The sequence below is a fragment of the Xyrauchen texanus genome, chromosome 9 (assembly GCF_025860055.1).
Source record: "Xyrauchen texanus isolate HMW12.3.18 chromosome 9, RBS_HiC_50CHRs, whole genome shotgun sequence".
NCBI lineage: Eukaryota > Metazoa > Chordata > Actinopteri > Cypriniformes > Catostomidae > Xyrauchen > Xyrauchen texanus.
The window spans coordinates 22,533,739-22,556,593 of record NC_068284.1 but is presented as its reverse complement, the minus strand read 5'-3'; the positions used below and the strand labels follow the sequence as shown (position 1 = coordinate 22,556,593).

Here is a 22,855-nt window from a genome sequence, read left to right as displayed (position 1 = left end):
ATTCAGTTTGGAGTTCAGGAGATTGTCTTGACCAGGACCACACCCCTAAATGCATTGAAGCAACTGCCATGTGATTGGTTGATTAGATAATTGCATTAATGAGAAATTTAACAGGTGTTCCTAATAATCGTGTGTGTGTGTGTGTGTGTGTGTGTGTGTGTGTGTGTGTGTGTGTGTGTGTGTGTGTGTGTGTGTGTGTGTGTGTGTGTGTGTGTGTGTGTGTGTGTGTGTGTGTGTGTGTGTGTGTGTGTGTGTGTGTGTGTGTGTGTGTGTGTGTGTGTGGCTTTCTAAGTATCATTCAACCATTATTTTACATCTAACATTTGTCCTAAAATGTGTCTCTACATATGCCAACATTCAGCTAGATGTATGAAGTTATATTTACATGTGTCCTGGAAAATCTGGAATTTTGCAATGCAGTTTTCTGGTCATGAAAAATACCTAAATGTCTTGGAAAATATTTTAGTATAATAAAACTGTTTGACTGTGTCACTAAGGTTTTTGTTACATGTAAAAACATGGTAATGATTGGGATAGGTGTCAAATTCCCAGATTCGTATAGCTTTTTCACTGCTAGCAGCTGTGCATTGTGAAAAACTTTAAAAGACCACATTCCAGGGTTTTGTTCATAACAGTCCAACTTTTTTAGTCTTGTTTTTGACACACAATACATTTTTCATTATGTAAACATGTGAAATGTAAATATGAGTGGATTGTCTCTCTCCATGTGGAATGTGAATAAGTTGGGGCACCCCATAAAAACAAGGAAGGTTATTTCTCTTAAGTGTTAGAAATATGATAGTGTTTTTTCGCCGGCAGCAGAAACATTTGGAAAGATATTGGGCTCGAGTAAGAGCAGGGAATTTATTACTCCCAAAGTAAACATCTACAATTCAAATGTTTCAAAGATTATTGTAATATTTATGCACCTAACGTTGATGATCAGGGCATTTTTATAGATCTTGAATGAATATTGCATGCTGCTGTCACCCCTCATGATGTAATCTTGGGAGTGGTGGTGGTGTAGTGGTCTAAAGCACATAACTGGTAATCTGGTGATCAGAAGGTTGCTGGTTGGACCCCCACAGCCACCACCATTGTGTCCTTGAGAAAGGCACTTAACTCCAGGTTGCTCCTGGGGGATTGTCCCTGTAATAAGGGCTCTGTAAGTCGCTTTGGATAAAAGCGTCTGCCAAATGCATAAATGTAAAATGTAAATATTGGGAGGAGACCATTTACATTTATGCATTTGGCAGACGCTTTTATCCAAAGCATTAATTACATCAGTGCATTTATTACAGGGACAATACCCCTGGAGCAATCTGGAGTTAAGTACCTTGCTCAAGGACACAATGGCGGTGGGGATCGAACCAACGACCTTCTGATTTACAGTTATGTGCTTTAGCCCACTAAACCACCACCACTCCCTTAGTCTATTGATGGACTCAGTCTTTGATAGTGAAACAAAAGTGTGCAAGCCCCCTAGAGCAATATTGACGCTTCACAGGATGTGTAAAACTCTTGGTCTTACAGATATTTGGAGACTTTTGAACCCATCTGGAAGGGACTATACTTTTTTTTTTTTTTTTTTTTTTTTCATTGGTCCATAATATTTACTCTAGAATAGATTATTTTTACATTTACATTTACATTTATTCATTTGGCAGATGCTTTTATCCAAAGGGACTTACAAAAGAGGAGGAACATCAGCTAATCATCTTAGGGAGACAGTGGTACAAAAAGTGCCATATTACAAAGTTTCACTATCATCATAATAGTATACAAAACAGATTTAAGTGCAACAAGAAATGTAAATAATTTTTCTTTTTTTTTTTTTTTTTTTTTTTTTAGTGACCGGTTAAGTGCTTTTGGAAAAGATGTGTTTTTAGCTGTTTTTTTTAAGATGGAGAGTGAGTTAGCTTCCCGGATTGAGTTGGGAAGGTCATTCCACCACCGTGGTATGATGAAATTGAAAGTCCGGGAAAGTGTTTTGGTGCCTCTTTGTTTTGGTACGACAAGGCGACGTTGCTTAACCGACCGCAGGCTTCTGGTGGGAACGTAGCTCTGCATAAATGTTTTTAGGTATGCTGGAGCAGACCCAGTGACTGTTTTATATGCCAGCATTAGGGCCTTGAATTTAATACGTGCATGAACCGGCAGCCAGTGGAGAGAGACAAAGAGTGGTGTAACATGTGCTCTCATTGAAGGTGGTGTTCCTTCATCCAGACTGAGATGTCTGCCAGACAGGCAGTGATTCGAGCGGTCACTGTGGTGTCGTTGGGCTGGAAAGACAAGTAGAGATGCGTGTTATCAGCGTAGCAGTGGTAAGAGAAACCATGTGACTGGATGATGGGTCCCAGTGATGTTGTGTATATGGAGAAGAGAAGTGGCCCAAGCACTGATCCCTGAGGTACCCCAGTAAGTAACTGGTGTGGCTTGGATACTTCCCCTCTCCATGCTACCTCAAAGGACCTTTCTGAGAGATAAGAGTTGAACCAGTCAAGCACAGTTCCAGTGATACCCAGTTTAGAGAGGGTGGAGAGAAGGATCTGATGGTTGACTGTGTCAAAGGCAGCTGAAAGGTCCAGCAGAATCAGAACGGATGATTTCGCCTGTCTCAGTGACTCGATGACAGACAGCAGGGCAGTCTCAGTGGAGTGTCCACTTTTGAAGCCCGACTGATTGTCATCCAGCAGCTTGTTCTGTGAGAGATAGGCGGAGATCTGATTGAAAACTGCCCTTTCAAGTGTTTTTGCCATGAATGGGATGAGAGAGACTGGTCTGTAGTGTTCTATCTGTGTGGGGTTAAGTGCAGGTTTTTTCAGCTGTGGGGTTACTCGAGCCTGCTTATATTTAGTGGGAAAAGTGCCTGCAAGAAGGGATGTGTTAATTATGTGTGTAAGTGCCGGTAGGATGGACGGAGAGATGGCCTGGAGAAGGTGTTATGGAATGGGGTCAAGGGAACAGGTTGTGGGGTGGTTGGAGAGGAGGAGTTTAGAGACCTCAGTGTTAGTTAAAGGAGAGAACATAGGGAAAGAAGGGTTGCATACAGGAGCCAGGTGTTTGACAGGGTGTGCTGTGAATGTATTGCTGATGGCTGTAACCTTATCAGTAAAAAATGTGGCGAATATATCTGCTGTCAGTGATGTGTCAGGTGGTATAGGGGGAGGGCAGAGAAGTGTGTTAAATGTTCTAAACAAGCTACGAGTGTCAGTGGTGCTGTTGATCTTGGTCTGGTAATATGTAGTTTTTGCAGTTTTAACGTTATTTGAAAAAGTTGCGAGCAGAAGCTGATATTTACCTAGATCAGCTGGATCTTTAGATTTCTGCCATCTCCTCTCAGCTGCCCTGAGATCAGTCCGATGTTCACGAAGGACGTCAGACAGCCAGGGGCTGGGTGGTGTAGTCCCTGCTGGTCTAGAGGAGAGAGGACAGATGTTGTCTAGACAGGTTGTTAAAGTAGAGCTAAGGGTGTCTGTGGCAGTGTTTACATCAAGCATGGAAAATAAATTTATTGTGGGAAGAGAGGCAGAGACATCAGTGGAAAGGTGAGAGGGAACGGAGGTTACTGCGAAAGGAAACCAAAGGTGGGTCGGTTTTACAATGGATGGGAGAATCATGTTGAATTGAACAAAGTAGTGATCAGAGACATGTAAAGGTGTAACAGGAATATTAGAGGTGGTACAGTTACGCGTAAAAATGAGGTCCAGCTGGTTGCCCGACCTGTGAGTTGCTGTGGTGTGTAGTCTTTCCAAGTCAAATGAGGCCAGAAGAGTATTCAGTTCTAGTGTTGTCACGATACTAGAATTTCTAACTTCGATACGATACCTTGAAAAATATCGATATTCGATACCATTTTCGATACCACAGAGAAAAAAACTGCCACAATATTAAGAGGGTAGAACTGTCTAGAACATGACAATGAGGTATATTTTACATGAACAAAATGTCCTGAGGTATTGCACTTGTTCAAAAGCCTCTCAGATTGCCATACATTCAAAAACCAATAAAGTGCAAGTAAATAAAAAGTGCAATCTTTTGTATTTCCAAGTCAAATCAAATCCAATCTCAATGTCAACAAAAGATACTTAAACGTCAAGGGGGGTGGGGTTGGGGTTGACTAGCTTTCATAAGGTCTCTCGCTCTCTCCTCTCTGCCGTGCACGCGCTTATGTATGTTGTGTGCACGCTATCTATGTTATGCGTGCAGTATGTTCTGTCTCGCATGTGCGCTATAGATTCCGGAGATTTGAACTAAATTGCGGGCATCAGGGAGAAGCTATCAATATGCGGGAGACTCCCGGAACTTCCGGGAGACTTGGGATGTCTGGCTTCATATCAAAAATATTTCCAGATAGCACTCCTGCTGTGTTCTTTATCAAACAAAACTGGTCGCGGGGGCGCCGCATGCACTTGCCATCTTTACATTCACTTCACTTTTGCTATTTAACCAGAGCGAATGAGAGGAGTGCGTGTGTGTGTGTGTGTGTGTGTGTGTGTGTGTGTGTGTGTGTGTGTGTGTGTGTGTGTGTGTGTGTGTGTGTGTATGCAGCCTTTGGAGAGAAGTGAAAGTGACATCTCGGCTAGTATCGATACTTAGGGAAATTAGTATTGGTACCGTTCAGATATTTCAGTATCGATATTTATCGAAATATCGATATTTTTGACAACACTATTCAGTTCAATGGCCTGGGGTTTGTCTTTTTATATCCAAGTCCCTTATTTCATCCCTTATTTCATCTGTTGTTGATTGCTCAATTGGAAACATTTTAGTCTCAGATCACGCCCAGCTCTGCCAAGGTAATCATGTCTTGCCTCCGGGGCCAGACAGCTTTGCCACTGAATTTTTTAGATCTTATGCTACAGAACTCCACTTTTGCTAGAAGATTATACGGAATCATTAAAGAATGGAAAGCTTCTACCAACCATGACACGCCGAGAACAGTCTGAATCTTAAAGGACAAAGATCCAAGCGAGTGTAAGAGTTACAACCACTTTGATTCCAATTTCCCTAATCCAGCTAGATGTTAAAATAGTGTCAAATTTTGGCAAACTGATTAAGTAAAGTTTATGATATATCTTATACATATAGATCAGGTGGGGGGTTTTCAGGGCCACAGCTCTTCTGATAACATTAGGCTTTTCATCAATATCATGTGGTCAGTGGCGAATGTTCAGAATCGGGACGCTGCATCTCACTTGATGCCGAAAAGGTGTTGATATGGTAGAATGGGATTATCTTTTTAAGAATTTGGAAATGTACATGTTGGAGAATACTTTTATTGGATTGATTAAGTTACTTTATAGACACCCGGTAGCGGCGGTACAAACGAATGGATTGGATTAATTTCAGATTATTTTACTCTGGAAAGGGGCACCCAGCAGGGTTGCCCTCTTTCCCCTTTTTTGTTCCGTCTTGCCCTGGAACAATATGCAGCCACGATAAGAAAAAAGGATGATTTTCCAGGGGTGATGATGGGAGGTGTGATGCATAAGCTTTTGCTTTATGCAGAAGATATTTTATTATTCATCTCGGACCCTACTAGATCCATGCCTTGCCTCCACAGAATTATTAATTCCTTTTCTAAGTTCTCAGGTTCCAGATTCAATTGGCTAAATCCGAAGCTTTGGCTCTGACAGTGTACTTCCCGGTAATGGCTTTTCAGCCGGTCACTATCCAGTGGCCTAAATAGGGCATCAAGTATTTGGGTATTTTATTTCCAGCAAATTTGTGTGACATTGTTCGTTAATTTTGACCTATATGAGAGTGGCATGTTGAGATCTTTTTGAAAATATGGTTCAACATTTTTGGATTCCCGGGTCTCAATTCTTTAGGCATTTACTTATTGTACTATATTTGGGAGTAGCATAAACCCCTCCCTATAGTGGCAGATACTATGGGAGTGATGATTACTGCTTTTGAAAAGGTCATGAGGCATCTGTGTATTACTCACTGCCAATTCAGAGTCTGGGGGATGGAGCTTCAACTTCTCAAGAGTTTATGGGAGAAAGATGTAAACTTTGTATTGGAGGTGGGAGTGTGGGCTAGGATTCTAAAAAAAACATCAAGTCTACATCTAGAGATGCAAGGGGGCACTTAATGCAATTCAAGATTTTACATAAATTCTATTGGACCGCCTCTAGATTGGATAGGATTGGTCTTAAAGACACACCCACCTGCTGGTGATGTCAAGGGGTCACAACCCATGTTCTTTGGTGTGTTAAGATCCAAAAATTTGTATTTTTATGTGTGACGTATTGGGCACTCAAATTTTATTTTGCCCCAGATTCTGTATTTTAGGCGATGGGGCGGTCATTAATATAGGGTCCTATAAAAAATTGTGTCCTATCCAGTGTTCTGATCAGCAGACAGGTCATCCTTAGGGGATGGAAATCGGCTGGAGCGCCCTCATTTCAGGAGTGGTGCACAGAGATGGGCAGGGTGGTTGTAATTGAGGAGGTGCAATATAGAAGGCTAGGCAACCGGGAGTTGTTTGGGGGGGGAGTGGAGCAGCTATTCTGCATTTTTGGAGCACTTTTGGTGAGGGGCAGTGGAGAGGGATTTATAGTTTTAAATGTGTATTTTATTATTATTTTTATATTTTTGTTTATTTTAATCTGTGTGTGTACTCTGGCTTGGCCACAGGGATGTTTGTTTGGGGTTGGGAATTTGGAGGGGGGAATGGAAATAATGGGGGTTTAAGGGGATAATGGTTGACTCCATACATTTTAATATTTTGTTGTTATGTATTATGCTTAAGGAGCAACCAATAAAATGGTAATCAGTCCGCTTATACTGTGGTTACCAAATATAGCACTGCACACGGAGTATGTGTGAAACGGGCGTAATTCTTTCATAGGTTCATTTCCAAACTTCCACGAACCTAGAAGGTGCACAAGTTAATTTCTCAGTCCAAATATGGTGAAGATAAAGAGGAAGTTGTGACATCATGCATACCTCAGTGCCCACATGACAGGGACTTCCCCATCCCATACCATAGTAGGATAAATTAAGGATCAAGCATAAAACAAATATATTACTACTGTATAGTAGTGTAATGCTTACTGTAATTAATAATAATCACATCTGTGATATGTTGTGCAGAAATTTATTTGATACAAATATCCCAGGGTTGTTTCAGATTGTACTGTGAGGATTTATTAATAAAAACATTTGATAAAAATAATCCAATTTTATGTTGAAAATTTTAATTAATTAAAATAATTATATTTTCACCTTTTTGATAATCAAATTTAATTAAACTGTTGAATAAATAATTAAGAAATTAATTAAGAATAAATAATTAAGAAACCCAACCACGATGATCTCTTGTGTGTTTTTGCTTAAATATTACACCCCATGGGTACATGAAAAGTCCTGGAAAATTGTGCCTTGAAAAGAGTGGGATCCCTGATTTAGCCAGAAATTTTGCTAAAAAGCTGCCAAACGTTTTAAGGTTACAACTTTAAAGCAGAGACATGTTTGAAAATATAGAAACTATTATACATCAAACCATAAGGCATTCATTGGTTTCTTATTCTGCATCTCAGATAATGGCACATGGACGCAGCTATGGTTGGTTTCTGATTACCATGAGCATGGCTCACTCTTTGACTACCTGAACAGGTACACAGTCACCGTGGAGGGCATGATCAAGCTCTCTCTCTCCACCGCTAGTGGCTTGGCTCATCTGCATATGGAGATTGTTGGCACTCAGGGTGAGTCACAATACAGATTCCATTTGTTCCATTTGACTTGTTCCATTCTTTACTCTGTCTGATCTGTTCCTCAGGTAAGCCTGCCATTGCCCATCGTGATCTGAAATCCAAAAACATCCTGGTGAAGAAGAATGGAACCTGCTGCATCGCTGACCTTGGCCTGGCTGTGCGCCACGACTCTTCCACAGACACCATCGATATCGCACCCAACCACAGAGTGGGCACTAAAAGGTTAATAACTCATTCCTTAGCACCATTCACGTTGAAAGACATCTAGAGTTAGTCGGCAGACACACGCTCACCTATGTTTGTATGCCAGCACAGAACCATATGACTGATGATTGCTTGCCTAAGCTCTGAGTGCCTGTGAATATTAGTGTTGTGACACTCCCAACGATTGAAACATTTTGTGAGATGAGTGCTATGACCGAGGCTAAGGGAGACAGCAGTTTCATAAGATGGCTTGGTATTGTTGTTTAGAAATGAAATAACAGGCATAGTATGATCCCTCACGCACTCAACACACTCGGAGCACAACCAGACAGAAAGTGCCAGAAACATCAGACTGCCATAAAACCTTTTTGTTGACGCAGGGCACTTCACAAATCAATTTCAAGTCACGATCCGATTCCAAAGTGATTCTTGATGCATCTCAATTTTCTGGCAAATTTCTGGCAAATTCATATGGCTTGTTGCCAACAAATGCCAGAAAAATAATAAAAAATTAAACTCTCAATTCCAGTCTTGCAACACATGTGAGCAGAGACAAAAACAAGAGTTTTGGGGTTCTTTGCTGTAAATCAATCTTGGTAAAACAGGAAAAAAAGTGTTTTGGGGTTTCATGTCCCTTTACCAATAGGAGTACCATGTGAACATAAACCATTGTAAAAGACTGAACTGGGAAGAAGCTTTTTGGTCACTTTACGAGATCATAAGAGCCAGCCCCAGCAACTAAACGATTTTTTCAAACACAACAGAAGTGCTATTCTAGTTGTAGAGCTATTAAAAATAGGCTAGAATGACATTAACTTAAATATGTCTGCTCTGACTCACTAGTAGAAATATGATGTGCGGTTATAATAACATGGCATCAGAGGTGAAACACTTATTGCTTTTGAAGGGATAGTTCACCCAAACATTTCAATTGACTTATTTACTCACCCTCATGCCATCCCAGATATGTCTGTCTTTCTTTCTAAGATTTTTGAAGAAAATCTTAGCTCTGTATGTCCATACAATGCAAGTTAATGTTGACCAGAACTTTCAAGATCCAAAAATCACTTTAAGGCAGCATAAAAGTAATCCATATATTCCAGTGGTTAAATTTATGTTTTAGAAGCGATATGATCGGTGTGGATAAGAAACTGATCAATATTAATGTATTTTATAATTTTTTTTACCATCAATTTTCACTTTCTCATTTTGAAAATGAAAGTGGAGATTTATAGTAAAAAAAGGATTTCATTATTGATCTGTTTCTTACCCCAAAGCAATTGCATTGCTTCATAAGACATATGTTATACTACTGGATGGATTACCGTAATTTCCGGACTATTGAGCGCACCTGAATATAAGCCGCACCCACTGATTTTTACAAAAAATATGGTTTTGAACATAAATAAGCCGCACCTGTCTATAAGCCGCAGGTGCCTACCGGTACATTGAAACAAATGAACTTTACACAGGCTTTAACGAAACACGGTGTGGCAGCGGGCGTGGTCAAGCGCCGGGCTTACACCTGAGCTAAATTATGTCTTAACACCGGTGTCTAATTTCAGTAAGCATGGGGAGAGCGGCATAAAAAGGCAGCAGCCACAGAGCTGAGAGAGTGACACACGTCAGTCTAGTGTTGGCGCATAGAAGAATTGAGAAACTTTATAAAATTGATTGTAAACATTGCTGTGGCCATTAAAAGCCTTACCTGGAACGTCAAGTGCCCTGCTGAAAACTGTCACACTGGTGTCCGTGTGACAGTTTTCCCAAGAAGGACACGTGAAGCAGGGCACTTGAAATTAGACACCGGTGTTAGACATAATTTAGCGCAGGTGTAAGCACCCTTACAGCTTTTCTCTCCCGGACAGGCGCTTGACCACGCCCCCGCTGCCACACACGTTTTGTAATAAAACATTTGCAGTAAACAGTAGCCTACCAAGAAAGTCATTGGTCACTATCTTCCTCGTCCTGTGCACTGAAACCACTGAAGTCATCTCCTTCGGTGTCGGAGTTGAATAGCCTCAGCTTTAGTTTAGAGTCAATTCCTCACGCTGCTGTTTCCAACGTCTTATCATCGACTCATTAAGACCAAGCTCCCGTGCAGCAGCTCTATTTCCTTCTCCAACAGCCAGATCAATCGCCTTCAACTTGAAAGCAGCATCATATGCGTTTCTCCATGTCTTTGCCATGGTGAGGGTGACAAAATTACTACCGTAATCAGAATGATGGGAAGTTTGAGCCTTCGATTTAATCTAAACAGTAGGCTAAACAAAAAAGTTGTTTGACCTTAACCCGTTCGGCAATTTCATTGGTCTAATGAAAGCTTCACGCGCCAAAAAACTGAGCACGTCACAGAATGTTTTTTTTTTTTTTTTTTAATAAAATTTGAAAGCGGGAAAAATCCATATATTAGCCGCGTCATTGTATAAGCCGCGAGGTTCAAAGCGTGGGAAAAAAGTTGCGGCTTATAGTCCGGAAATTACGGTACTTAAATGCCTCTTGTTATTTTTGGAGCTTGAAAGGTCTGTGCACCATTAACTTGCATTGTATGGACCTACAGAGCTAAAATATTCTCCTAAAAATCTTAGTTTGTGTTCTGCAGGAGAAAGAAAGATATACACATCTGGGATGGCAAGAGAGTGAGGTAATGATGAGAGAATTGGGTAAAATATCCCTTTTAAGATAATAATAAATAATAATAATAAAGCTTGCCGGTATTCAATCCTTTTTTTTTTCCTTGGCTCTTTTTTGATTTTCTCCCTTTTTTATTCCTAATTTGGAATGCCCAATTCCCAATGTGCTCTAGGTCCTCGTGGTGGCATAGTGACTCAATCTGGGTGGTGGAGGACGAATCTCAGTTGCCTCAGTGTCTGAGACGTCAATCCGCAAATCTTATCACGTGGCTTGATGAGAACGTTACCACGGAGACATGGCGCGTGTATGTAGGCTTCATGCTATTCCATGGCCAACTCGCCACGTGCCCCACTGAGAACGAACCACCTTATAGTGACCACAAGGAGGTTACGCCATGTGACCTACCCTCCCGAGCAACCGGGCCAATTTGGTTACTTTGGAGATCTTGCTAGAGTCACTCAGCATGCCCTGGATTCGAACTCACTACTCCAGGGGTGGTAGTCAGCATCTTTACTCGCTTGGCTACCCAGCCCCCCTTTTTTCCTTGGCTCTTAAACATGTCTGAAGACTCATTTCTTACACTAATGCCACTACATTATTACACCAACTCATGATATAAATGCCTCTGCAGAAGTGCCCTCCTTGTAGTGTTGCACACGCATAGCATTCTGTATTTGGAATGTTTTGTAATACGTATGCTTTTTCAATAAATTTAATTTAATATGCTGAATAAGAAATTTGGTGGATTGATTGATGCAGAATAATTTGCGAAGAACTGTGATGCATATAGGAAGCAATTATTTTCCCATACCCCTACTAACAAGTACTGGCTGAGTGTGATGTGTGTGTTGATGGTGATTTGAAGTAGCATATGGTGAGAAGGAAAGTTCTGTAAGGACACCACTTCCAGTGTTGTCACCACAGGAGAGGATCAAATTTGATCTACAGTGAGAGGCTCTCAATGCTGACCCATCCTCCTTTGTGCCCCTGGACACCACACACACACACACACTCACTTTGTTGCCTACACTGCTCCTGGGCTGGCAGAGTGACAGGCTGTGACACCTACATTCTGACATTCGTGTACTCTAATATACACCCACTCAGAGGTTGCGCTAGAAAAAATATTATCCATCACTCTGACAGACTGAGTTGTAAAATTTCCATCATGGTCTATTTTTATCCATCATACTTAGTAATTTTGTAAGTACTACATTCAGGGGCGTCGCTTCCATTATACTGGTATATACAGGAGTGGCTAGGCTTAATTGTATTTTTGACTCCAAGTGCTAGTCTGGTGAAACCAAGTAATTCTTGGGTGAAAGTAGTATTTCAATCAACCACTGCACTAAAACAAGATTTTTAAACTTTACCCATATGTGCGGCTTTTAAATTAAATAAACGGCAGATCAGAAAATTCACAGGAACTTCTTCAATCTGCCTAATAGTTTATAGCAATAAAGTTACAGATGAGAAGCACACGCATCACTGAAGCTCTAATGCAGGTAGGCCACCTACTCTAAAATAACTGACAATTCTGCTCTAAACGGAAGAATGTTTGCACTTATATTAAATGCAAGTAATGGGCAAAAACGATACGCTGCTTTTTCGTGCATTCATTTTGTTATTATACTTTTTTTGTGCTTTATTATAATAAAGTGGCACATTGATCATGCAATAACAATAATGTAATTAATGATATATTTATGCAGTCAATTATTCAGACCTCTCCTCAAAAGCTGAACACAATTGGTCAAAAGATGCACATATTACCAGGTGTTGATGGTGATGATGCCTGTAAATATTCATCTTAATACTAGGCAATGAACAGGGTTACAGGGCATACACACACTGTGAATGTGTTTGAGAGACTGTGAAGTCAAAACTGATGCACTAGGTAAAAATGTTTTTCTTATTTTTTATTTAAGAACATAACGGCATTTGAAATTTTCTGTCAGTCTTTAAAAAAAATGGTTAAATAAAGGAGAATATTCGGTTAACTTAACCCCTGCACCCGCTACCTTCCCCTGCTGTGATAAACAAGACATCTGAATGTCAAAGTGTCCCTCTTTGACAGCCTCCTCTAGTGCTTTATGGAATGAGGTTGGCTTGCTAGGCCACTATACAACCCACAAGGCCTCCATGCCCCAAATCGGTCACAAAGCGGCCCAGAGCCGAATAAATGTAATCGTCAGACACATCTAATGTGTTCTTATGTTCACAGGTATATGGCACCTGAGGTACTGGATGACACTATTAACATGAAGCATTTTGAGTCCTTTAAAAGGGCAGACATCTATGCCTTGGGTCTGGTATTTTGGGAGATTGCTCGCAGGTGTTCAATTGGAGGTAAGACATTGGTAGCCCCAACATTGTGATAATGACTGTATTAAAAGATATATTTTTTTTTTTTCAGTTGCATGATGATATGACAACAATAGAAGATATCCAGTGGGGTCAAAAGTAATTTAGCATTTTTATACAGTACATTTAATACATGTTTTTCATCATCAGTATTTTGTACAGTTGAAGTCAGAAGTTTACATTTACCTTAGTCAAATACATTTTAACTCCAGTTTTTCACAATTCCTGACATTTAGTTGTAGAAAACATTCCCTGTCTTAGGTCAGTTAGGATCACTTTTATTTTAAGAATATGAAATATCAGACTAATAGTACATTTTAATCTGTGGAGTGGTTAAAAAATTTGTTTTGACTTCAACCTAATTGTACGTAAACTTTTGACTTCAACTGTATGTCGCCTTTAGCTGGCATGGACTCATAAGTTTGTGCAAAACCTGATGATGGATGTTATCACTGCATTATTTGAGAATGTTCCAAAGAGCATTTTGTGTGCTTTAATGTAAGCAAGAAACTCCGTACAAAAAAGGTCTACAGATTTCAATTATACAAATTTAACATGGTCAGTGTAACTTGTTATATTTTATAAGTGACCTAAAAGTAGTGCAGTATCTTAAATATGAGGAATATGTTTTTCTTCTTTTTTTGTATCCTAATTTTTAGGATACCAAAAATCCTAAAATCCTTATTTCCAGGATTTAATTATATTTTGAATCCCAGATTCATTTCAGTGTGGTCACAGATTTATGGACCCCACTGTATGGATATGTATTATGGAAATATATTGGAATAACATGCATATAACAGTGTGTATCAAAATTACACGGCCATGAAATGTGTGATCTGGTGGGATTCTCCACTCAGGCATCCACGAGGACTATCAACTTCCCTACTATGACCTTGTTCCATCTGACCCGTCAGTAGAGGACATGAAGCGAGTGGTTTGTGACCAGAAGCTTCGTGCCAACATCCCTAATAGGTGGCAGAGCTGTGAGGTATGCACTCTTTTTCTGTAGACATCTTTGTTTGTAGATGATTAATTTGCCCAAAACCACTAATTTTCTTGATCTCCATTGTATTTCCTCTATTCAAGCTCTCCATCATTTCTTTATTCATTCATTCTGCTCTATAATCTTAAGCACATTTTTCATTACTCTGGAGGAAGAATTAGATTACACCCAATTTGCAGTCATAAAAAGCCCCTAATCTAACTATCCATTTGCAGAGCAAGCACAGCTTGCCAATTGCTGCCCAATATTAAATGGATGTTCTGTGATTTAAAAATGTTTTGCACCCTTTTGAAGCAAGTTATTTGTGGGAGGAGGTGCAGAGAACAAGCTGAATGCCAGATTAAATACTTTTGCATTTTGGTCAATTTGTCTACTTAATAAAGTAAATAAAGGCCCCTTTTTGACACTTTTTTTCTGTAGTTCTTCAAAACATTTCATATCAATAAAAAAATTTGTAAGTTCTAAAAAAAAAAAATATTGTTGGAGTCACTGCCATATGGACAGTGCTTCGAGTCTGACATATGGTGCAGTAGTATCACGGGTGACCCGAGTTTGAGTCCCGGCTCAAGATTCTTTCACAGTCTAATTTTCTGCCATTTATTTTCTCTCTCCACTTTCCTATGTAATAAAGGTGGAAAAAAATGGCTAAATAAATGTTGTGACACAACTATGGTATTTTCATGATGGATCAATTGCTATAATTTGTAAATATAAATGTAAAAAAAAAAATGTTTTTTTGCTGGGTGAGCTCATGAGTTCACTTGAGTTTAATATTTTCAAAGTTTGTATGTACGTGCATGGGGCTGGTGTAATAGAATGAGCTGTCTAGACAGTGATCTTTGAAAAGTCAAGAAGGCCACAGCAAATGCTTTATGCTCTCCGTATTAAAGATCCTCCAATAAAAGCCTATCAAACAAACCTACATTTTTTTACAACCAAATGAATACTAGGAGTTCTTTCAAGTCTGGGCTTTACAGTGATTTCTTTGTGAAATAAAACACTTTGCAGAAGCTTGCTAAAGTTATAAAAGTAGAGTTATCAAAACTTGGCCCCCAATAGTAATGAAAGAGGGTGAGCGATTATCACGTTAGTCAACAACTGAATAGTTGGTTTTATATATATATATATATATATATATGTGTTAATATATTAATATATATATATTAGACACACACATCGATTAGCCACAACATTAAAACCACCTGCCAAATAATGTGTAGGTCCCCCTCATGCCGCCAAAACGGCGCCAGCCCGTATCTCAGAATGGCATTCCGAGATACTATTTTTCTTGCCACAATTGTACAGAGCAGATCTGAGTTACCGTAGACTTTGTCAGTTCAAACTAATCAGGCCATTCTCTGACCAAGGCATTTCCATCCACAGAACTGCCACTCACTGAATGTTTTTTGTTTTTGACACCAATCGGAGTAAATTCTAGAGACCGTTGTAGGTGAAAATCACAGGAGATCAGCAGTTACAGAAACACTTTAAAATTCTCATGATTACCTACAAGGCTTTGCATGGTTTAGCCCCTCAATACTTGTCTGAACGTTTAACCCCTTACACTCCAAAGCTTGATCTCCGCTCCTCTGAAGCTGTTTTTTTAACTGTGCTTTCTACTCGTCTACATTTTATGGGTGACAGTGCGTTCTCTTCTTTTGCTCCAAAACTGTGGAATTCTCTTCCCTCTGAGGTTAGACAGGCTGAATCTTTTAGTATTTTTAAATCTTCTCTTAAAACTCACCTTTTTAGGGTTGCTTTTCTGTGATTATGTGATTTTTATTATTGTATTTTAAAATGTTTAATTGCACATTACACATGTTTTCTTGTATTAATGTATTTCCATTTTTCTCTTGTAAAGCGCTTTGAGATGCAACTTTTAAAGGTGCTATATAAAATAGTTTTATTATTTCTCAAACCAGCACATCTAGCACAAACAATCATCCATGTGATTATCTAATCAGCCAGTCGTGTGGCATCAGTGCTTAAAATAATGCAGATATGGGTCAGGAGCTTCAGTTAATGTTCACATCAACTATCAGAATGGGGTACAATGTCAGTGATTTAGACCGTGGCATGATTATTAGTGCCAGATTGGCTGGTTTGAGTATTTCTGTTACTGCTGATATCCTGGGATTTTCATGTGCAACAGTTTCAAGAATTTACTCAATGTTGCCAAAAACAAAAAACATCCAGTGAGCGGCAGTTCTGAGGATGAAATTGTTGATGTGAGAGGTCAACAGAGAATGGCCAGACTGTTTCGAACTGACAAAGTCTGCGGTAACTCTGATAACAGCTCTGTACAATTGTGGTGAGAAGAATAGCATCTCGGATAACTGACTCGTCCTCAAATCTCATTCACTTTCACACATTCAACAAAAATAGTGAAAATAAACACAAGAACCGATGTGCGCAATTTCTATTCCTCTGCCTTTTCTCCTGCCTTGTATAAACTTCTAATTTTAATAAATAATATTATACAAAAAATTATAAAATACCCAATAATATGATATTTAAAAAAAATCTACTCACTTTCCTGCTGCAATAAATGCATGCAGCTGTAAAATATGTTTTCTTTGTGTTAAAACCAAAAGGTTAATATTACGTTTCCATCTTCAATTGGTCATGCACCTTCTTGCTATCTAGATTTGAGTTCAGAGTTCACCATTGTAATCATACAGGACTTCTTTAAGACCAACATGTCGACTAGTGATTCAGGCAACCCATCGAATATTTAATTTTGAAAATATGTAGTTTTGTACAGGGCTGGGGAAAAAGGATTTCCTGATTAATCACAATCTTCATTTGAATGATCCTGATATCGATTCTCAAAATCGAATGATCGAACGCAAGACAACCACTAAGTGATCTACTAAACAGACAAAAAGGAAAGGAGATTTTTTTTTTCAAATAACAAAAATCTTAGATCCTTTAAAATAGCTTTAAAAAAATTATGCATTCACCAAGACCCTTACATTACTGGCTGTTTACTCTCTAAATAGTTGGTATTTTCTTATATTGGAATTGAGAATAATCAAATTGCTTCTGTATTTAAGGAAAATTTACTATTACTGAATTATACATGTATAATATTACTATATGTAGTGAAATGTGTAGCATGGTAAGTTTATCTGTGATGGTATCTTACGTTTCCCTGCCTGCAGGCCCTGCGTGTGATGGCTAAGATCATGAGGGAATGCTGGTACGCCAACGGAGCTGCTCGCCTCACTGCGCTACGTGTGAAGAAGTCTTTGTCTCAGCTCAGCCAACAAGAGGGCATCAAAATATAGATACAACTCGTCATCTTCACATTGCCAATCCACTTCCTCCACTGATCTTAGGAGGTTATGAAAGCAAAAAAATATTTGTGAGAATGCTGTGGAGGTTTACTTCAACAGTCGGGAGATGGACAGCAATTGAGGGACCAGTGTATAGGAATTTAAAACTCCACTCTGTCCACGGAAAGATGCATCCTCATCCAAGATCACCTCAAACAACCTTTAAGCTACTGCAGGATTTCACAAACCAGTGCTCAAAGCTATACATCAGTCCTCCTGGGATATCAGAATACCATACTCAAGAGTTTTCTTTTCAGTTGTTTGGTGACTTACCAGACAACTAAACATAGACAGCCATTCAGTGTCATTGATGTGCTTCGCAAGCTGGGTTTGACCCTGTTTTGATTTGCTGATATAAGGATGCTCTGTATGGTCTTTATTTTTGTATGTAGCCTGTACATATTTGACTAAAGTTTCTTGTGTATATTTATGTGTAGGCTTACCAAGGCACTTTGTGCATGCACGCGCTCCATATTTTCTCACTGTGGAGTTCTTTGACTCTGTGTTCCCATGAAGTGCAAATTCTCTGAATTAATCATGTTTACCATATTTGGTAACAAGGACCGCCTTTAGTTTTTGAGACACTACGTCTATTTACCACTTGACTTACATTGTGTTTGGGTTACTGGCACCACATGTACTTGTCTGCATATGGAAGCAGTAGAACAAATTTTAAAAAGTTACGGCTGTTTCAGCATAAAGTTACTGCATATTCTTCTGATTACTCCAACGCCTTACCAGATTGTTTGGAAATGGTTTCATATTGTGGCTGGCTACTTCATCCTGCTGCGTACAACTTCAAGCAAAGGCAGTGCATTCAATGATAATGCATGTTAGAAGCAGCCCAGAGAGCTGCCTGGAAGGACTGGTCCTTAAAGAATCTCTCAGAAAAGTGAGCCACATGTACAAAGGCAAATTTAAAGGAGTAGTTCACCCAAACATGAAAATTCTCTCATCATTTATTCACCCTCATGCCATCCCAGATGGGTTATGGCTTTCTTTCTTCTGCTGAACACAAACACATTTTTAGAAGAAGGTCCTTTCAATGCAAGTGAATGGGTACCAAATTTTGAAGTTCCAAAAAGCATATAAAGGCAGCATAAAAGTGATCCATAACATTTACATTTATGCATTTGGCAGACACTTTTATCCAAAGCGACTTTCAGTGCACTTATTACAGGGACAATCCCTCCAGAGCAACCTGGAGTTAAGTGCCTTGCTCGAGGACACAATGGTGGTGGCTGTGGGGATCAAACCTGATTAAGTTATGTTAGCCCACTACACCACCACCACTCCACAAGACTCCAGTAGTTAAATCTATATCTTCAGAGGCAATATGATCAAGGTGGATGAGAAACTGATCCATATTTAAAGTTCTTTTTGTACTATAAATTCTCCTCCCTGCCCTGTAGGTGGCGATATGCATGAAGAATTTGAATTGCCTAAAACAATAAGAATGTGTAAGTAAAAGTGGAGATTTATAGTCAAAAATTACTTCAATATTGATCTGTTTCTCACCCACACTTATCATATCTCTTCTGAAGATATGGATTTAACCACTGGAGTCTGATGGAGTGCTTTTGGAGCTTCAAAGTTTTGGTCACCGTTCACTTGCATTGTATGGACCTACAGAACGGAGACATTTTTTCTTTAACTAAAGTGTGTACATTGAAATATGTAGAACTATTTATAAGCTTTTCTTAAAGGAATAGTCCACACAGCATGACATTTCTGTCATTGGGTGTGTTCCATTCAGAAGTGAACATCCTTAGGCCCTATTGCCTTCAAAGACTTTGTCATCCACTGTGAGAGCTTTGGAGTGCTAAAAAGTGTGGGGGTTAAAAATAACGGTCATTCGGAATGCACTTTTAAATTCATTTTTATTGGAAATTCTGTTTGGAACAATCTTGCTGTATGGTCATCATGATTGTTCTCCCTTCAAAGTGCCCTCTGAAGCCATCTTTTATGCCGTTTGCAATGCAGGGATTATTTACCCACCCTCATTTAATTCAAAACCTGTATGACTTCTGCGGAACACAAGATATTTTAAAGGTTTCAATACAATAGCAGTTTGTAGTAACTCCCTTTTATAGAGTTAATCAGTGATTTTATTTGAGCGTAAATAATGACTTAAATTTCTAACCATTATAAACTGGTCGTATTCCTTCAGAAGACTTGGAACATGACACACAAGTTGCATTAACTACTTTTATGACACTTGATTTTTCAAGCTTAAGTGAGTCACTATACAGTATGCTTGTATTTTATGAAAGCAATCATGCCTCTGTTTAAAATATAAAATCTTATGTTTAGCTGAAGGTCAAACAAGTTTGGAGTGACATGAGGGTGAGTAAATGATGAAAGAATTTTCATTTTTTGTGAACTGTTCCTTTTAAGATGCTAACTAGGACCTTTTGTATTATGCACTGTGCATAGTCATTAGACTATGAGCTGAATAGGTTGGGGGGGGATCTTGTTTTGCTGTACATACTACTATTAAGGTGCAGTTTTAATTCCGATCAGCACAAGATGCTTTTCGATTTGTTTTAATGTGATGTCACACATAGTCGAGCAAAACTCATTTAGCTGCAAAATGGTTATGTTGTGTAACTGTCTGTATGTCTGTGTTTGGTCAAGATAAGCAATAAGTGTTTTTGTTGCTTATTTGTTCATATATGGAGAATCAGAGTATAGAGAGTCTATGGATATTATGTCTCTTAAACAACTTTTTGTTTGAATTGTGGAGAATAGAATGTCGCTGTGATCTATTAAAATGGTTTAGATGGTCTTTTGAGAAATTAGTATTAATTCAGACATTTTGTGAACTGAAAAGGCTCTTGTGAAGTTAGAGGATTGAGTGGTTATGAAACGTCATCACTCTAGACTCCCATTATAAATGCATTGCCAACAATAACAAGCAAACTTCAGCTTGTTCAACAAGGAATGAAACCAATCTGATGTTGAGATATCCACAAACTCACCAGCTCAGAATCTCTATATTATCCTTCGATTCTGTTTTCATAGGTTTTATTTTCTGTGTCTTCTAAGGTGTCTGAAGAGTCTGTAGTTCCACTTTACAATAAGGTTTTATATGTTAAAATTAGTTAACGCAATAGTAAACGTGAAATGACAAGGAATAATACTTTTACAGCATTTATTAATCTTTGTTCATTTCTACATATATGGATGCATTTTTATCATTAAATATGTATGTGTTAACATTAATTAACATGCAGTGTATTATGCAGGGTTGCCACAGTTGTAGAACTGGAAATATCAGGGAATTTTAAAATCTGGCCATGGGAATTAATTAAAAAAAAATAGTTGTGGAAAAGTCTATAAGAAATCGCTCTGTCAGTGCAATCGTTATACAATGATTTCTGAATATCCTTATGCAGTAATCACTATGTTTAAAGAAATTCATTGGTCAAAAAATATGGGAACCAAAATTAATAAATGCTTTTAAAAAAACATGGTTAATTGTTATTTCTAGATACCTAATGCATTAATGTTAATATACAGAGACTTATTTAAGTGTTACAGAGTTGGTGAACATATTTTATATATAAAATAGGAAACTTTCCTGTGACTACATAGTCACTTTGAACATGCAGTATTTTGATTGTGAGTTTGGAAGGTGGTAGCACCTCTGCTCCATGTGATGAGTGCTGCCACTTTCCTGTATCCTGAACACTGTCTTTAACAATGTCAGTGAATGAATGCTCTGATGACTATGTAAATGGGAGCTCCAGGCTGATTAGCACAAAGGAGAGGAAATTATGTGGGTTGCAGACAGGAATACATATGCTGTGATAGGCAAGCTTGATTTCAAGCTCACTATGCTTTCCATTGCATGATGCAATAATAGTGCCTATATTTTATAAACATGTGTTCTCTCTGTGAAGTCATAAGCTATTAGAAACCCCAAAACACATAGAAAAGGTCCAGAGTGGGCCTTTTTACATATCTCTATCTATTTCCTGATATTGGAAGGATGTACTTGGGACTCTTTTCTTCTTTGTCCATTTGAAGTTTGTAGTTTATGTACAAAATTAATTTGCTTGATTTTGTTCTAGTATTTCCTCTGTCTAGTTATTGTAAAAAAAAGCTGAAAGAAAGCCTTTTTTATATTTGGTGCCTACTTTAAAGTCAGTGTAAATGTTTATCCATTGTTGTTCCTGTGAGATTTAAGTGTCTTACAAATGAAGACCTCATTAAAAAAAAAAGGTTTTAGTGCAAAGCACAAAAACAATTCATGTCAAAGCATAATACCTCTCTTTTCACCAATGTTTATTTACCTCCGTGTACATAAAGGTATGTTCATTTCTGTAGATTTTTTGTTTTATTGTGCAAAGTGGCAAAAATGCACAATTGAGGGTGTATGATTTTATTTTTGTAGAGTTGTATTTAAGTATAAAGGAGAGATCAAGAATACCATCCTTGAAGCACTTTTCAGTCCTTATAAATTAGAATGTTATTTGCTTACGAGTCTCATTTTCTTTCAACGTGTGTTTTTTTTCGGGTAATGTGCTTAAGACTGGCATTTCCACAGGTCAAAATGAGGAAGAGTCTGCCTCTAGTGCCAGAGAGCACTGCTAACAGTAATATTGAAATGAATCACTGTTCGTTACTGGGTGAGACTAGGAATGCTCAGAGTTGTTCTGGATATGGTTCTCTTGTCGGTTAACATTGTAAATTTGGATTTCATGTTAATAAATAGGTACTTTATTTTGCCTTTTAAGAATGTGGTGCAGTCTTTGCTGGTTTGCACTTTATTGTGAGCACATTGCCTCCTCACTGTTCATTTATGGTATGTAGCTGTTAGGGTTGGGATCCATGCCAATCTATTTAACCTATCGAAAATCTTGAATTTCCAGATGATTATCGATATATATAGTGTTAAGGGATTATTGGAAAGGAGGCGGCGAACCGGCTTGACTATATAATAGTTTTAATAGAAAACTGAACCATAAGACACAAATACACACATATGATGGACAGCTGCCCGTAAACGAGCACACTCACTCACTCTCTCTGTCGCACCACCATCTGCAGTCTGCCTTTATCCCTCTCGGAGGCTTGATTAGCCCGATAAAGGGCCAGGTGTGTAGAAGTCATTCTGTCAGCCCTCCACCCTGTCTCACTCACACACACACACACACACACACACACATATATATTAGGAATTTTTTTTAGATATAACTTGGGCTGATCATTGCACAATATTCTTTGTATTTCAAAGATATTTCTCAACACAACTTCGGTAAATTGTGATCGGCAGGGTAAATTAAAGTGGAAGCACACCGGACGCATCTGTCAGACGTGTCCTTAAATTTGAAACAATTATTTTCTATTAAGGTACTTGTACACAGACCGCTGGCTCAGCTGTTTTCCAATAAACCCATATCATTATCAAAGGACATAGATTATTAGTCATTACTGGATAATATATAGTTTAAGTATCTTTCATAGAGCCTACACAATGTTACAAGTATGTCTTTTTGTGGTTTGACCGCTTAAAAGACCTATTCAAGGCCGCATACAGGGAAATTCGATTTTTAATAATTTAGTTTGCACAGTTA

The 22,855-nt window shown here is 38.6% G+C and overlaps 1 protein-coding gene across 2 annotated transcripts in view; it reads left to right on the top strand.

Moving 5' to 3' along the window:
• Positions 1-21,985, top strand: part of tgfbr1a (transforming growth factor, beta receptor 1 a) — a 68,635-nt gene extending 46,650 nt beyond the window's left edge. For both annotated transcript variants that reach the window (XM_052133702.1, XM_052133703.1), the window contains 5 exons: positions 7,551-7,718; positions 7,793-7,949; positions 12,790-12,914; positions 13,790-13,920; positions 17,100-21,985. In XM_052133702.1, coding sequence (XP_051989662.1) covers positions 7,551-7,718; positions 7,793-7,949; positions 12,790-12,914; positions 13,790-13,920; positions 17,100-17,225 — 707 coding nt within the window. In that variant the 3' untranslated portion in view covers positions 17,226-21,985. The remainder of the gene's footprint in view (positions 1-7,550; positions 7,719-7,792; positions 7,950-12,789; positions 12,915-13,789; positions 13,921-17,099) is intronic.
• Positions 21,986-22,855: the final 870 nt, after the last annotated feature.